At 45.0% G+C, this 17,290-nt stretch overlaps 2 protein-coding genes across 2 annotated transcripts in view; one reads left to right on the forward strand and one right to left on the reverse strand.

Moving 5' to 3' along the window:
• Window positions 1-360, forward strand: part of LOC101340255 (phosphatidylinositol 3,4,5-trisphosphate 3-phosphatase TPTE2-like) — a 217,068-nt gene extending 216,708 nt beyond the window's left edge. The window contains exon 18 of the mRNA XM_012558990.1: window positions 264-360. Within this exon, the coding sequence (XP_012414444.1) occupies window positions 264-360 (97 nt within the window). The remainder of the gene's footprint in view (window positions 1-263) is intronic.
• A 5,291-nt stretch (window positions 361-5,651) lies between these two features.
• The window catches only part of SLC25A15 (solute carrier family 25 member 15), a 29,024-nt gene continuing 17,385 nt past the window's right edge, over window positions 5,652-17,290 (reverse strand). The window contains exons 3-6 of the mRNA XM_004388071.1: window positions 13,156-13,293; window positions 8,706-8,875; window positions 7,608-7,766; window positions 5,652-6,228 (exon numbers count right to left, since the gene is read on the reverse strand). Coding sequence (XP_004388128.1) covers window positions 6,104-6,228; window positions 7,608-7,766; window positions 8,706-8,875; window positions 13,156-13,293 — 592 coding nt within the window. The 3' untranslated portion in view covers window positions 5,652-6,103. The remainder of the gene's footprint in view (window positions 6,229-7,607; window positions 7,767-8,705; window positions 8,876-13,155; window positions 13,294-17,290) is intronic.

Genomic DNA, 17,290 nt, shown 5'->3' on the forward strand with positions numbered 1-17,290 from the left:
CCATGTGGCTGTGTTTTAAGTTAAGATGTATTATAATCAGGTCTCAAGTGCAGTAATAAATGCTGCCCCAGAAGTTTAAGGTGAGTCGGCTCAGTGCCTCGCACCCTGCAGGCCCTGAGCGAGCGGATGGAGGGGCCCACCTATGAAACCGAAGGGGCTGAGATGCTCAGCAGGGCAGGCAAATGTTTTTAAAATTCTAACAAGGGTGCCTTTACTGCATGGCTGTTCTTATAGCCCTAAAATAATTTTTTTTCTATTCTTAGGCTTTATCTTCCAAGAAATGAATTGGATAATCCCCATAAGTCAAAAACATGGAAAATTTACCAACCAGAGTTTGCAGTAGAAATATATTTTGAATGAGACATACCCTACAGTTATATTGTAGCTGGTACCTCATTTTAACTATAGATAGCATTTTAGCATACAATCATGTTCTTCCCTTCTCTGCGAATGTTTATATCCTTTAAGTAAATATGTAGAATTCTATTAAATGTATACATTTGCCAATCTTTTTTTTTTCTTTTTTTGAAAGAATATACTTTGAAGTTTTCTTGCTATTCAGATAAAATTGGAACATGGGAATATTAAGTTTATCATTTTGAAGAACTTTGAAATAGAACGTTCATATTAAAATAATTCTGATTTTTAAAAATTGTGATTCCCCCCCCAATACTGGGGATTTATTTATGCATGTTTGGACAAGTATTTATTACGAACTTTTCTTTTTTACATTTGTAATTTCAGATTAAAAATGTAATTTCTATTTCCTTCCTCCACTTGATTTATAAACTATTAACAAACATCGAACTGGCAATAAAGAGAAATGTTTCACACAAACACCACCCCCCCAACACACACACTTTTCATGGCACTCCAGGCACCACGTGGGTTGCTTACATAACAGTCTTCCTTTAATTACACATGCACACACATGCATCCCCATGGAGAGTGAAAGATCTCGGTAAGCATGAAGGAAAAAGAATCTTCAGTAACTTCTGCTTTTACGTACCATCCTAAGTGAAGTTAAACGAAGTATTTGCTCTTAGAGTAATCTAGATTTATTATTGTAAAACCTACTGCCCTTACCCCAGTAAAAGGAACTATGCACAGCCATATTTACCTAGGCTTGAGGAACTGTCAAGGGAGGCTACCTTGTCATTATAATCACTGCTTAGTCCTGTGACCACTGTTGCTGCTGTGGAGTTGATTCCAGCTCATGGCAACTCCATGTGTGTCATTGTAGAACTGTGCTCCATAGGGTTTTCAATGGCTGTGATCTTTCCAAAACAGATCACCAGGACTTTCCTCCGAGGCACCTCTGAGTGGACTCGAATCTCCAACCTTTCAGATAGCAGCTGAGCATGTTCATCGTTTACACCACACCGGGCCTCCTTGTGTCCTTAGGGAATCATTAGTTTCCTTTTGGTACTAGGTGCCGCTTTATTCTAAATACCTTCACTGCCACTGTATTTTAAGGCCAAAATAGTCCTTGGAAACAGTTTTATTGAAATTATCCTTGCTGGAATGATTTTCTTTTTATTGGTAAGGATCTCAACTATCTAGACTAAGTTAAATTCATCAGAAAACAAAAAGTATAGCAACCAATAAGAACCGGTGTCTGCTAAAAACATGACATACTCATTCCTGAAAAAACCCTGCTGCAGCATTGTTCACAGTAGTCAGCAGGTGAAACAACCCAAGTGTCTATCAACAGATGAATAAACAAAACGTGGTCACTATGTACAATGGAATACTGTCTGACTCAGCTTAAAAGAGAAATGAAGTCGATACATGCCACCTCATGGATCAACCTTGAGAACATGACGCTAAGTGAAATAAGCCAGACACAGAAGGGCACGTACCGTATGACTCACCTTATCTGAAGTATCTGTAACAGGCAAACCCATCTGGACAAAACATGATTAGTGGCTACCAGGGGCTGGTGGGGTGGGTTTAAAAAAGTTTAGTTGATAGCATGTAGACAGTTTTATGGACTGAAAGCATCCCTCTCCTCTAACTATAATTAGAGTGGAGACAGCAAATTAAAAACAAAAAAAGCAAAAACCAACTTGGCACTCTGCAAAAAGCACACACTAAGTTTGCAGGAGGGAAAAACAGGGTTTGGGGCAGACACTCCAACTAATCAACTTTGTAACCAGTGCATTTACAAAAACAATTTAGACCACCCAGGTTGGCGGCCTAGAATGTCTGGAGATTACCACCAAACCCAAAACCAAACCCGCTGCCAAACCCTAACCCTAACCCTAACTCATAGCCACCCAACAGGACAAAGCAGAACTGCCCCACAGGGTTTCCAAGGAGAGGCTGGTGGATCTGAACGGCCGACCTTTTGGTTAGCAGCCGAGCTCTTAACCATTGCGCCACCAGGGCTCCTCCAAGATCACCACGGTGGGTATTAAATAAGAAAACAGTGGAAGTACAGCAATACTTTAATTATACCAGACAGCGCAACCGGCCCCGAGCCGAGTCCCACAAGAGGCATGAGTGGCATAGGTGCAGGTGGTCTTTTTTTTTTTTGATGGCCCAAAAAAGATTCCAGCTGTCAGTGCAGCAGTTCAGCTAAAAACTTTCTCCTTTTCTGACGAAAGTGATATTCTACTCTTCTATTCTGGCTTCCCTCAGAGAGAAAGATCACATAGAACATACTCTGAAGTTACTTCCATGCTATTACCAGCATTCTTCGGTAATCTGTGTTACAGAAGCATGTGTTGTAGCAGAACAGGTTGTGCTGCTTCACTTAAAATTCATGCAGCAATCATCCATAGTGAGCAGACGGTGGCAGGTTTAGGTGAAGGGGAAAATAGTTGGCTGGATCAGTAAGGGGTGAAGTTCTCTTTTTCAACACTAACAATAAGAAGGGAAAGAAAACTCAATTTTTATTTTAAGAATCTTGCTTTTCAAAAGAGTTTACAATTGGGGTTTCTCCTCCCTAACCCTTCAAGATGCATCAAAATTTTTGGCATGCCACACTACTCTGCTTTTTTGCTCACATAAAGAAAACTTTTAAGGGCCTCTTGGGGTGTTGCCTTCTTTAAATCCAACGTGAACATTTCTTAGAACTCGAAAAACTTACATTATAATATATCAGAACGATACTGGTTTTCTTAAACAGAATTTGCTAACTTGGGACTGAATTATCCAGAACTTTACAGCAAACAGTTTATTTTATAACAAATAGAATGGCTTCCTGCCAAATCAGCTGCATCCCATCCACAACCTGGTCAAGTGGGCCAAGTTCACAGCTGCAGTATATATAAAGAACATGTGTTTCTGTCAGTTTATCTACATTGGAATTATTTTATATCAGGACTGTTTGTTGACAGAAAACATTGCTTGATGGCAATAAAACCACAACCTGGAAATATTATTTTACATAAAACTCTTAAACATGTCTGAAAGTTTGTTCTTAGCATGGATGTAAAAGCACATAAAAACTCATAATGTAATCAAATATCAAGTAAATAATGATCCAAACAATTTGTGATCGAGCTGATTCCAACCCATAGCGACCCCACAAGACAGAGCAGAACCACCCCATAGGGTTTCCAAGGCTGTAATCTTTACAGAAGCAGATTGCCACATCTTTCCCCTGCAGAGAGGCTGGTGGGTTCGAACTGCTGACCTTTCAGTTAGCAGCCAAGTGCTTTAACCACTGCACCACCAGGCCATAGCGACCCTACAGGACAGAACAGAACTGCCCCATAGAGTTTCCAAGAAGCTGGTGGATTCGAACTGGTGACCTTTTAGTCAGCAGGTGTAGCTCTTAACCACTGCACCACCAGGGCTCCTAAATAAAAAAAAAACCCAAACTCACTGCTGTTGAGTTGATTCAGACTCATAACAACCCTATAGGACAGTGCAGAACTGCCCTATGGGGTTTCCAAGGAGCAGCTGGCAGATTCAAACTGCCATCCTTTCTGTTTGCAGCCCAGCTCTTAACCACTGCACCACCAGGGCTCCTAAATAATGACAGAACACCCAAATTACCCTAAACTCAACATTCTGTGTTACTATATATTTTGTCTGGAGTACAGATCTGAAATGGTACAAACTGTACCCAAATACTGAATATGAATTAAGTAAACAGAATGAAAACAAGTTCTCCCAACTTGGGTTCCCATTCCTCATTCTCACTCTAACTTGCTTCAAATCACTTCTATTTATTTAGTTAAATCTTTAACGGACAACATGTGTAAACAAGGTCTGCTGACAACAGGGCTAACAGGCCCCGGGAGGTGAACTGTGGACTGTGAAGTTCCACTTCCTGCTGGAAGCCAGTCCGTTTCCTATTCTGCTTTAAATCTAAGCCTGTGAGGATGAAGCACCATGTAATAGCCACTGACCACCTGAACATGGAGAAAAAAGTAAAGTAGAAAATGGTTTTCTTTGAAAGAAAAGGCAGGTGGAAGCCCAGCCTGCAGATGTCACGCACACCAGGCACCATGCCGAGCAAGCGTCCTCGCCCGATTTCCACAGCAGCCCTGTCAGTCAGCACCCTGTCTCCCTAGCCTTCTTGCTTCGGGCACCATGGCTGTAGTTAGCACAGAGGCCTCACAGGGAGCAGAAGCTGAAGGAAACAGGAGGTGTGACACACAGACACGGATCATTAGAAATAAGGGTTACTGCCGGCTTGCTGGCAGCTTAAGAACACTCTGTACTGAGAGAGCCTGCTGGTCATGGGGCAGTATGGCTTTAGTGTTGCCAAGAATGACCCTCTTACACCATGTGGCCGAAGAACAGACCCCAGGGATCAGAAGAGCTGTTGTCTTTTGTGCTAGTGCATGTATATACAGACGTGCAGTATACTTGAGTAAAATTACTTTTCTTATTATATCAATACTTTAAGTCACACCCCCTATATAATCATCATTAAAATTCTGACTACCAGTACAAATTTTAGAAGGCTCCAGCACTGTGAAAGCACGCCAAGGAGTTATGGGCCGCACAGTAAACTTCAGGATGGGTCAACCCTGCCATTACTCACTGCAGAGTGCAAGCACTAAGCTATCTAGTTCTGCTAGAGAGGAGAGGACTTCACCATGGGCAGTGTCACTCCATCACCAACCAGGGACGAGGTTCTGGCTCTGGCACGCTGTCCCGGGAAGGCTTCTGACTGGTAGAGGTAGAGAGGACGGTGAGTGGGCCAAAGTGGATCAACAGCCCCTAGATGGGCCAGCAGAACACCCTGGAATCCTACCCAGGCCAGGACCCAGGGACCAGAAGCTAAGAGCTGCTGTCAGCCATGTGGGTCTCCATGAGCATGGCAGCACAGCCCCATCTCCTTGGCCCTTTTCCCAATCTGACGCCCAGCAGAGGCAAGCCCTCTTGGAGAGGGCCAAGGGGAAGCTGGGGCGGGTGAAGGCTCTAGGCCACACCCAGCAATATAGTCCGAGTGAGGAGTATGATCCCACTTAGAAGACAAATGGCACTATGTCAGTGAGCGCAGAGCATCTTGAAAATCCAGGATGCCTACCCTGAAAGTCAACGTGGAAGCCACACCAGAATGCAGGAATATTCTCTTAAAAATCCAGACAGGTATTTTGGTTTTCAAGCACCACACAAAAACTTTAAAGCTTTAGCATGTATAGTGCACATGTTAAGTGGACTTTAAAGCGACCTTACGTCTTAAATGGGTTAAGCAATCATTTACAGACATCTTTATAAACATGCTCAGCTCTGGGCTTTTCTGGCAATATCTGAGATGAAACATGGAACCAAATTGTGTTTCACAGCACATAACCATCCAAACCCCAAGTGCATACATGGGTTCAGGCAAAATCCCTGACAGACCTACGTTTAGCCTTTCAGAGGTACGTACACAGGGCCACTGGCTCACTCTGTATATTTCACCAAGGGGAAGAACAGCCATTTCTCTATTTCAGTACAATTATGGGCAGAATTTATATGATGTAAACTAGAAGTCCTCCCATAAAGTTTAAGATTTAAGGCAGAAGAAGGGAAGACAAAAACAAAATTCTCATGAAGTCGAAATAATTGCACGTAGGTCTTAAACTCCATGAAACCCCGAAATGAACTGTGGTCCTCAAACGAGTATGCTCAAGGCCCAGGTTCACAAGGCACCTCACTGAGCTTCAAACTGGCTCATCATCAACTTCCTGCTGTATTCGTAGGCCAAAAACAGTGCCCCATTGGCAGGGACTGCACGAATCAGAGTCGGTTTCAGTCCAGAATACAAAGCAGTTATTCCTACAAGACAAAAGGGTGATGAAGACTGAGACAGTCCTCTCCTTGGACATTCCCACGCAGCTGCAAAGCACAGGTATTTTCATACTCACTCTACAGCGGCACCCAAACCCAAAAAGCAATGGATTTATTTTCAGGTTTCCCTAAATACACTAATGGAAACAAGGACACTTGGCAGGTCTCCCAGCCAAGCTGATCCATGCTCATGTAACATACACCAGTTCCATGCCTGGTTAACTTCCATTAAAAGAAATGGGCAGAGCCGATGCCTTATGAGGTGAATGGGAGGCAACCACGGAGCCACTGGCAGCAGCAGCTTTGCAGCTTTGCCTGGAGTGCAAGGACCACCAGGCGTGGCAGTGGTGGAAAAAGCACTGCCCTAGAGGTCAGAGACCTTTTAGTACTAGCACTGGACTGAAATTACCCACTGCCAGCAAGGCGATGCAAACTCACAGCGACCCTGCGGGACAGAGAACTCCCCATACGGTTTCCATGGCTGCGATCTTTACAGAAGCAGACTGCCACATCTTTCTCCTGCACAGCGGCTGGTGGGTTTGAACCACGAACCTTTTGGTTAGCAGTCAAGCACTTACGCACTGTACCACCAGGGCTCCTGGACTGACATTAAATGAGAGGAAAATACGTTCCCAGGGTTGTTATGAAATTTAGACAATGCAGGTGTAAGTACTTTAAAAATATAAAGTGTTATGCAAATTTAAAGTGGGCTTTCTACTAATATATACCAGATGTCTGTGGTCTAGTTGGGACACAAGTTAAACAGTTTCTGCATACTACTGTACTATCATTGTGCTCCCAAGTTATAAGATGCATAGTAGATGCTGGAAGGACAGGTCTTTACTCGCTGGTTTCATAAAGCTGGCTTTATATAAATCTTACTTAGAAAATCCTTATCGTCCTGTATAACTCTAGAAACTGACAGTAAATTGCCTTCAGAAACTTCTTAGTCCATTTCTGATCCCAGAAGTCCTAGCATTAACGATGTTATACATCCTTTTAAATCCCTAGTGGTACAGTTAGAGATCATCTGATGTAAAATAGGCAGTGCTGACCTCAAAGTATCTGTCCCCTTAGGCAAAGCCATATTTTTAAAAATTTCCTCCAGGTGATTTAGAACAAAGAATCCTGACTGATGCCAGGCCTTGGGTTAGGAACAGGGACTTTAAGGATTCTTCTTGAAAGCAAGCAGAAGGAAGGGGTCTGGAAAGACAAATCCACAAACGTGGGTTCATCCACACTGCTAGAAACAGCGTGTGAGGTGGGGAAAGAGCGCAGTCACACGAGATCACACCTCGAGGGGATCAGCAGCGGGAGGCCACGCACTCCAGACATACCTACTCTGTTCCTGCAATCAGCAGACTTACCTTCATTTTTCAAAACACCTACAAAGGTTCTGATAAATCCTGCCTGTTTTCCAGACATGGACAGAACCTGAATTCTGGATTTGATACAATCCACTGGGTATACTGCCAGCCAGAGGCAAATTCCACCAACTCCGCCACTTAACATCAAAGGGACAGGGCCTGGAGAAGAAAAAACGCAGGTGGTATTTTGTCTCTAAAACAGGCGACATGCCAAGGTCAATGGGGTAATGGCTGCAGCATGAGTGCTGGGAGTATAGTTCTTTGAGGAACCTGTCACAAGCTCTGGTTACTGGGCACCAAGAACACAGGTTCAGATTGGCTGTCTACATCCCCTTCTGGACAAGAAGACCTGGTGAGGACTCTTTCAGGCTGCTCACCTAGGTGCGGGCCCACTGCCTCGTCCTCCAGAGGGTGGGCCCACAGGGGCCAGCAGGCCCACAGCAGGTGGCAATGCCTGATCACAGGGAACGGGAAGGGAGGTCAAAGACCACGGCCACCTCTTTTTTCAACTTGTTACTCTAAGTATTTTAATATCTTAACACCCTATAGCCCCAATTCTTCCTCTGAAAAATCAAGATTCTCTTAGTAAACCCAACAGTTAAGTCTGAATAGATCCAAAACACTGAGTTTTTTTTTTTTTTTAAATAACTCACTTGAGTCAAACATTGCATACAGTTGTGCCAATGGATAAACAGAACCAGCTACAAAGAACTACACTTTTCACTGCTCTCAAAACACTATTAAGATTTATTGCCAAGTTTTAAACTCATTGCAAGATTATGTGTAGGGATTTCCCTGCGGGGAAACTAAATTTCTGTATTTCTTCTTCCCCTAAACTGGATCCAGAACAAATTAACAAACGTTAACTCCAGTAAAAAATTTGGGAGGTGCTGCTTCAGCCCCTGGTCCTGAGGAGTTAGGAAGCCTGTGGAAGGATGATAGCCATCTCCTACCACCACATTACTCTCCTCTGTCCAGAAACTCTAGTTCCAGACGGACCTCCCCCCACCAGAGGGCGCACAGGGCAGACGATCAGCAGTGGCCACACCACTGGGGAGGGAGAACACTATCCAATTGCTCTCACACCAACACATTTACCTAGTTCATCTTTTGATCTCCCTGATGCAAAAAACGATCGGCTCAGTTCATAGCCACCGAAGAAGAAGAAATAGCCCGGTACTTCTCGAAGTAAAGTGCTTGACAGTCCATGGTAGAAGCCCAAGGGGCCATCTTTCCTAAGGATACTCTTCACAACAGACCAAACTGTACTGGGAGGAGAGAGTGAGAGGCACAGTTACGGTGGGTGGAAAAGGAGGGAGGCCAGCAGCATACACACCCAGTGAACAAGCTGATTGGGCACAGTAACGAAGCCCCTGATGTAGACGCAGAGGAGCAAGGCATTCTGAGATAAAAGCCAGACTTCTGTGGGAAGGAAAAATTTTAGAGAAGGATAGATACTTATAACAAGTTTTGTCACCTAAATTACTCATGGTAAACACATTTTATTAAAATGGATGCATACATTTCTAGATTCACATTATCAGAAATGTAGAAGAGCTGGGTGCCCATTTTTCTGTAGCAAAATTCACTGTAGTGAATTAGCAGTGGTTAAGAGCTCGGCTGCTAACCAAAAGGTCGGCAGTTTGAATCCACCAACTGCTCCTTGGAAACCCTATAAGGGCAGTTCTACTCTGTCTTCTAGGGTTGTTATGAGTAGGAATTGACTCAACGGCAATGGGTTTGGTTTTGGTCAGAGTTACATGAGGAGCTGCTCAAACTCAGCAAGAATAAAATGGTATTGTATGTGCCCAGTCCCTTACCTCCCCCAATTCCTATTTCCTCTTTTTCTTTTCATGTGGTGTGTTTTGAGGGAATTTGTTCAGTGTTTAGGGTTTGTTTTGTTTTAGTGTAGAGAAATGAGCAAAGGACTAAATGTTACCTGAAGGCAAGACAAAAGAAATCCTAAGACGTGGGCCACAGCTGCCAGTGATTCGATGGCAACGCAGGATACTTGATTTTAAGCAGAACAAAACCCTGCTACTGGAGCCACCGGAACAAAGAACCGCTTTTCACCTACAGAGTCCTCCTCCTGTAGCAGGTTTTATCCCTATTAAGGCAGGACCAGACACCTGTACTCAGTGCACCTTAGTAAACGCCTCACTATTCACTTTGTTCTCAGAGAACAGGCACTTGGCTTGAAGCAATGAACAATCAAGCCCCAAGGTAATAAAAGCTACGTGCTTTTAATGATTATCTTCCTTCTGAGGACTCCAGAAGGCTACCTCAAGCATTACTTCCTGCAGTGCCATTGGTTTTCTATACATGGAAGGGAACAAATTAATTCAACTCAACACAACCACCTGCCTTCTGGTAAGTCTTCACCTCAAGGCTGCCATATACCCCATGCTGAAAATACAAAGTCAGACTTCCTATTTTATACTTTCTTGCAAGGTGTCTGTATACCTAAATCCTTTTGAGTTAAAAATTTACTTTCTTTAAAAATATCTTAACACAACGCTAGCATTAATCCAAAAAACACAAAATAATAAATGAGGGAGAGGTTGTGGAGAGGGTGGAACACTTATACTCTGCTGGTGGGAATGTAAAATGGTACACCCACTTTGGAAAGAGATTCGGTGCTTCCTTAAAAAGCTAGAAATAGAAGTACCATACGATCCAGCAATCCCACTCCTTGGAATACATCCTAGAGAAATAAGAGCCATCACACAAACAGATATATGCACACCCATGTTCACTGCAGCACTGTTCACAACAGCAAAAAGATGGAAACAACCTAGGTGCCCATCAATGGATGAATGGATAAACAATTATGATACATTCACACAACGGAATACTACGCAACGATAAAGAACAACGATGAATCCATGAAACATCTCACAACATGGATGAATCTGGAAGGCATTATGCTGAGTGAAATTAGTCAGTCACAAAAGGACAACTATTACATAAGACCACTATTATGAGAACTCAAGAAAAGGTTTAAACACAGAAGAAAACATTCTTTGATGGTTACAAGGGTGTAGAGGGAGGAAGAGGGGTACTCACTAACTAGTAGACAAGAATTATCTTAGGTGAAGGGAAAGACAACACACAATTCAGGGGAAGTCAGCATAACTGGACTAAACCAAAGGCTAAGAAGTTTCCTGAATACAACCAAACACTCTGAGGGACAGAGTAGCAGGGGCGGAGGTCTGGGGACCATGGTTTCAGGGGACATCTAGGTCAATTGGCATAACAAAGTTTATTAAGAAAATGTTCTGCATCCCACTTTGGTGAGTGGCATCTGGGGTCTTAAAAGCTAGCAAGCTGCCATCTAAGATGCATCAATTGGTGCCAACCACCTGGAGTAAAGGAAAATGAAGAACACCAAAGACACAAGGAAAATATTAGCCCAAGAAACAAAAGGGCCACATAAACCAAAGACTCCATCGGCCTGAGACCAGAAGAACTAGATGGTGCCGGTTATCACCAATGACCGCCATGACAGGGAACACAACACAGAGTCCCCGACGGAGCAGGAGAAAAGTGGGGTGCAGAACTCAAATTCTAGTAAAAAGACCAGACTTAATGGTCTGAGACTGGAGGAACCCCAGAAGACACGGCCCCCAGACTATCTGTTAACCCAGAACTAAAACCATTCCCGAAGCTAACTCTTCAGACAAAGATTAGACTGGACTATAAGACATAAAATGATACTCATGACAAGTGTGCTCCTTAGCTCAAGTAGCTACATAAGACTAAATGGGCAGCTCCTATCCAGAGGCGAGATGAGAAGGCAGAAAAGGACAGCAGCAGGTTGAATGGACACGGGAAATCTGGGGTGGAAAGGAGGAGTGTGCTGACATATTATAGGGATAGCAACTAGGGTCACATAACAATGTGTGTATAAATTTTTGTATGAGAAACTAACTTGAGCTGTAAACTTTCACTCAAAACACATAAATAGAATAAAAAAATCAAACTGAAACAACCTATATGTCCATCAACAGATGAATGCATAAACGAAACATGGTCCATACATAAAATATTACTCAGCTGTAAAAATAAATGAAGTCTTGATACAAACTACAATACAGATATAAACCTTGAAAACATTATGCTGAGTGAAATAAATCAGCCACAAAGGGACAAACAGTGCATGATCCCACTTATATGAAAGATCTAGAACAGGCAAATGCATAGAAACCAAACTTCATCAGTGGATACTGGGGGTGGGGATGAGGGGTAAGGGGGACTCACTGTTTAGGGGACACTGTGCTTCTAACAAGCATGAGGGGAAAATGTGGAAATGGACAACAGTCATGACTGCACAACATGATGAACATAATTCATGTCACCAAATTGTACAAGTGAAGAACACTGAATTGGCAAATGATTTGTTACATATTTACCACAATTAAAAAAAAATACCTTAAACTACTTGGAAAGGACATGAGGGGACTTTCTGGGTGCTACTAACGTTCTATTTCTTAATCTGGCCAGTGGTTACAAAGGCATGTTCATTTTGTAAATATTTATAAACGTGCACACTTACGACTTGTTATGAATTCACGTTACTGCATGCTGTATTTCAATAAAAAGTTTAAAAGTTACACGTTTAGACTTCTAGGTATGAACGACAGACCAAGTTCATTGCAAGGAAATCTCAAGGGTGCAGAAAATAAGTTGCTATGACAAATCTCACTCTGAGAGGAGACTAAGAGCTGGAAATCCTCAGTTTATCTACTGTTGTTTCCCAGGGGATGCCCAGGCTTTGAGTTAGCCACAGCAAAAGCCAAGACCAAAACTCCTGTCAGCCAGATATCAGGATAACACAAGCACATTCAGGGATTAATGAACTGCTTTTCAATGATCAAATAAGTCGCGTTGTGTATGACATATACACCCTCACAGGGTAGCTAGAATCTGTTTTCAAGACTGAGTAGGTGACATGACGATGAAGAGTGCCTCTCCTTCACGAGCGTTTTGGTGAATGTTTTCAGAACTTGAGTTCTTCGCAGAGGCTGCAGGGAGGGGAGGTAAAGGAAGATGTCCCTCTGATCTGGAGTGGTCAGCGTGAACACTCATGCATGACCTTGGAATAGGCATCAATAATTTATCTCAGAATCCAAATGGGCACGTGCTGCAGGCTCAGCTCTGAGACACATGCAAACCCAGCACTGCTACCACTGGGGCAAAGTTCAAAGCTGCCCACTATGTGCCCCAGAGACAGTTGGGGGTCATGCCTTATGCACCCAAGAGGCCAGAGAGGCAAAAGCTCCTGGCTTCTCCATTGCTGGGGGAGGGTCTGCCTAAGACATTCTATGGGATGGTGGGTCTAGCCACCACAGACAGTCCTTTCCAAAAATTATCTTTTAACTAGTCAGGGAAAGCATTCTAGAAACATGATCAAGAACATTTTGGAATAGATGAATGTGTCCATATCTGCCTCCTGATTTTAGTACAATACAAAAAAACGATAATAATAATAATAATCTGTACACCAAGGCGACAGAGACATGACTGCTTGTGCCTCAGTGGTGCTTACTTCTGGCTCGCTGCTATCTTTCCTGACGCCTCCATTTCGTACATGGTCTGCAGCCGGCACTTGACGAGCTCCGTGGGGCAGAGTACCAGTGCAGCAAACGCTGAGGCGAAGGACCCGGCCGCAGCATTCTGGAGGTCACTGAAAGGACACAAACACAGGAAACAGTGGCCGTCAGCTCACTCGTTCCTCCAGCACTCGCCACACGGGAGACACCAGGGGAGGTAAGTACAGCAACAGTGAAGGAGGGAACGCTTCCCAGTGCCCGCTGGGAACGTCACATGCTGCTCTATCCAATGCCCACAACCTGTGAAGGTGACAGCAATACCTCCATTTCCAGATGAGGAAAATAGTGCTGAGAGGTGATACATATGTGCCCAAAGCCACACAGCGAGTAAGTGGGGCACAGGGTTCAAGCGCAGATGGCTCAGGCTGACTGCCAAACTCATGCTCTTTATTAGACAAGTGATCCAAACAAGCAGAACAGCATGAAGGAGGGGGAGCTTACCCACAGTCCCACCACCCAAAGCACGCACCATTAATAATCTGGTGTAAATTAAACTAGCATCTGTGGCCATCCTGACAGGTGACGTGTAAGGTAACTGCCTGTGATGGTTAAGACTGTGTGTCAACTTGGCTGGGCCAGGATTCTCAGTGTTTTGGCAGTTGTATAATGCCATGATCACTTCCCTGTTGAAATCTGATACGTGATCACCCCCATGATGGAATCTGCTGAGTGGCACTGGTTGGCGCAGGGCCTGTGGCAGCTCACTGCACCCTCAGCCTTCATCTTTCCACCCATCTCGGCCTACTTCCTGCTCGCCTTGCCAGGGCTTTTGCTTGTTTCTGATCCTGCAGCTTGCTCCCCTTCATCTGGCCTCTGGTTCTTGGGATTTGGGCTGGCGGCTTGCCGGTGGTCTTGCCTGCTGATCTTGAGATTCATCATCTTCATCGCCTGCAGCAGCACTGCTCTCCGGCCTGCCGATCTTGGGTTCCCAGCCCCTGCGGCTACGTGGATCAGGAGAATTCTCTTTCCTGCCTCACAGACTTGGGACGTACAGCCTCTAGGGGCCATGTGAGTCACTGCCTTGATATAAACCTCTTTATGTATACATACATATATATACACATATGTGAATGTATATATGTAAAGAGAGATTTATATTAAGGAAATGGCTCACACAGATACACACAGCTTTAGAGAATGCAGACATTTTGTCCAATGCTATTGAGTCCATCCCTTCCTCTTCCCTTCACTCTGACTGAGTTCCAGATGGCTCCTGCTGTATTGCAGGCAGCGTGCAAGTCCATACGTGGTCTCCTTCAGGGACTGTCAGTCTGCTGACAGGCAACAGTCAGCTAGGGTCATCAGCCAGAGCAGAGGTCAGTCAATAAACACAGGGGCCTCTTAACCCCAAGCCGTGGTGAGGACAGCTCAGACATTTCGACCAACGCCCAGCATGCTACACAGGGCAATGACCAGGCCAGATCAGATTGGCTGGGGACTTTGGCTTCCTAATGAGGACTTTCACCTCCCAGCACTCACCTCGAGCCTGGGCCCCAGGCTCTGCCAGGAGGAAGAACTCAGAACTGGAATGGAAATGGCACAGGCTTAAGAGTGGGTTCTGTCAGAATCAGCTGTTTGTCTCCCATTCAACAAAATGTACCTGAACACTCCTGCTGTATGGACCCTGAGCAGCCCAAGGCCAAGCCCTGGGACAGACAACCAGGGACAGACATTTACTGTGTAATTAGATCTCCACCAGGTTCCCACAGGCAGTGCTTCCCCCTCATTGCTGCTGCTCAGACTCACCTCTAGATCACAGTGAAGGCTGAAAAGCAGCTAACACACATCAGAGCTCTGTGAACACTAAGACAATACTTCCCCAACCAGTAACGAGCAACTGCTGTTCTGCAGGATGAAAGAGAAAAGGCTCCATGCTCAAAAAAGATCAGACAAAGTTAAGCAGGGTGCTTTCTTTAACAAACTGAATAACACATACCCTACTAAAATACATACAGTGTACACAGCATGATTCTCTGCTCTACACTGTATGGCTAGCCCTTGTTCGGGGACACCGACTCAGTGCTCTGAAGACAGCACAGAGAAACGCAGCTGCAGGGACTGTGCTTTTCTCCACAGCAAAGCACTGCGCTCCTGCTTTTCCTCCCTGTTTACGGCCTAAGGGACAAAGGCTGGGAAGCAGGCGGAACCAGATCCTTGATGGTTCTGCTCACACAAGAAGGCAGAAAGCACTGCCTTTCCCACAAGGAGGCAGGAAGCACCGCCTTTCCCACAGGGAGGCAGAAGCACTGTCTTTGCTGTGTGGCCAGCCAGGTGACTACTGTACCCAGAGAGGAGGAAGAGGCCTTCCTCCAGAATCTTACATGCTCGTTCACTATCTCCCCATTCCACCCTTCTCTAGGGATGCTTAAGGCAAACCACACTCTAGGTCTCCTCAAGAGTGTGGGGTTCGGTCTCCACTGTGAGATGCCACACTCGCCAGGTGGCTCCCCTGCTTATTCTTCCTAACTTCTATATCTCTGGATGGTGCAAAGAGTTAACACACTCACTGCTAACCAAAAGGTTGGAGGCTTGAGTCCACCCAGAGATGCCCTGGAATAAAGGCCTGGCAATCTACTTCCAAAAAATCAGTCATTGAAAACCCTATCAAGGTCTTCCTGGAGGCGGGGCCAAGATCGCAGAATAGGCAGATGCTTCCTGTTGGTCCCTCTTATGACAAACACTCAAACAAACAAGTGAACTGATTATACATGACAATCTAGGAGACCTGAACAGCAAAGACAAAATTGAGGAATCAGACTGAGTGGCAGGGGGAGAGAGAGAGATACTTCAGAAGCAGTGAAGAAGTGACAGATCTGACCTAGCTGGCACCCTGCAGGCTGGAATGTTTGGCGCACACACGCTGAGCCTAGCAGTAGCACTGGGGTGTTTCTACCACATTGGGAGAAACCTAGCGGTGGAGAGTCTGCATAAGCCTCTGGAGCCAGAGGGAAGCAGCACTGGATCTGCGAGCTGGATCTGCAGAAGTTAAGTGCAAGCATCTAACCTACCAGGCAGGATGAAAATTACCCTTCCCCCTCTGGGAAGTGCCTCTCTTCCCCTCAACTGCCCACCCCAACCCCCAGCTCCAGTGCTGGTCCAGCAGTGTTCAGTGGTTGCTGTGCTCCCTGGGCCAGAAGTGGGATCTTTCACACTGAGCCAGTCTCCTGGCTTTGGGAAAGGAACAAATAAACAAATGAACAAACAAAAAACGAAACCACCAGCTTCCCTAAGCTGGGCCGTCAGGGTTAACCACACTCAAAACGAGTCTCACAAAGGGGTCCATGAACTTCGAATGCCTTTCACCCCTGCCTAGACCTGTGTAGGCAGATTCAACAGCTAAGGCCCTCATTAGCATAGTATAGCAGGTTATACACCTGAAGCTATTCCCAATTGCGACAGCTAAAGGGGAATGGCAGATTAGTGGCATTTGACACCGCCCTGCCCGTAAAGCAGCGTCCTCACCCACCCACATCAGGGGCCTGAGGATTGGCGGCATCGCCCACTACAACTAGCCACCCATGACAGGGGTCTGAGAATAAGTGGTGTCTCCCAATCCTTACAGCCAACAGCACTGGGTGCTCAAGGTCCGGCTGCAAAACCCACCTCCCTATGCACTCTAGGGAACAGTGACACGCCTTCCAGCCAGGCACTCAGGGGCAGCTGTAAGCCCCCTACCTTGCTCAGCACATAACCCCCTATTGCAGCCAGATACCCATGCTTGATCCAATCAACCCTATGTAGCCCTGCCACTCTAAGACTGTACGTGAGAGCCTGCACCACATGCTTGGTGACCGACGACCTGGACACCTGAGCTGAATCCACATAAGAAAAGTAAACAGACTCCCGGGCTCACATACATAGTAGCAACTCTAACCACCTGGTGACAGGACGTGAGAACTTCAAAGACACCAATAATCAAAGTAGCTCACATGATGAACCTATTTAGGCATATCAAAACAAAACAAATCAAGAAGCTAGGATTCAGTAAGCAAACGTACAATAAATAAACATAGTAACTTATTGATGGCTGGAAGACAAAAGTCAATATCAAATCTCAAAGAGGCAGACCAT

Source organism: Trichechus manatus, unplaced genomic scaffold, assembly GCF_000243295.1.
Source record: "Trichechus manatus latirostris isolate Lorelei unplaced genomic scaffold, TriManLat1.0 scaffold00205, whole genome shotgun sequence".
Taxonomy (NCBI): domain Eukaryota; kingdom Metazoa; phylum Chordata; class Mammalia; order Sirenia; family Trichechidae; genus Trichechus; species Trichechus manatus.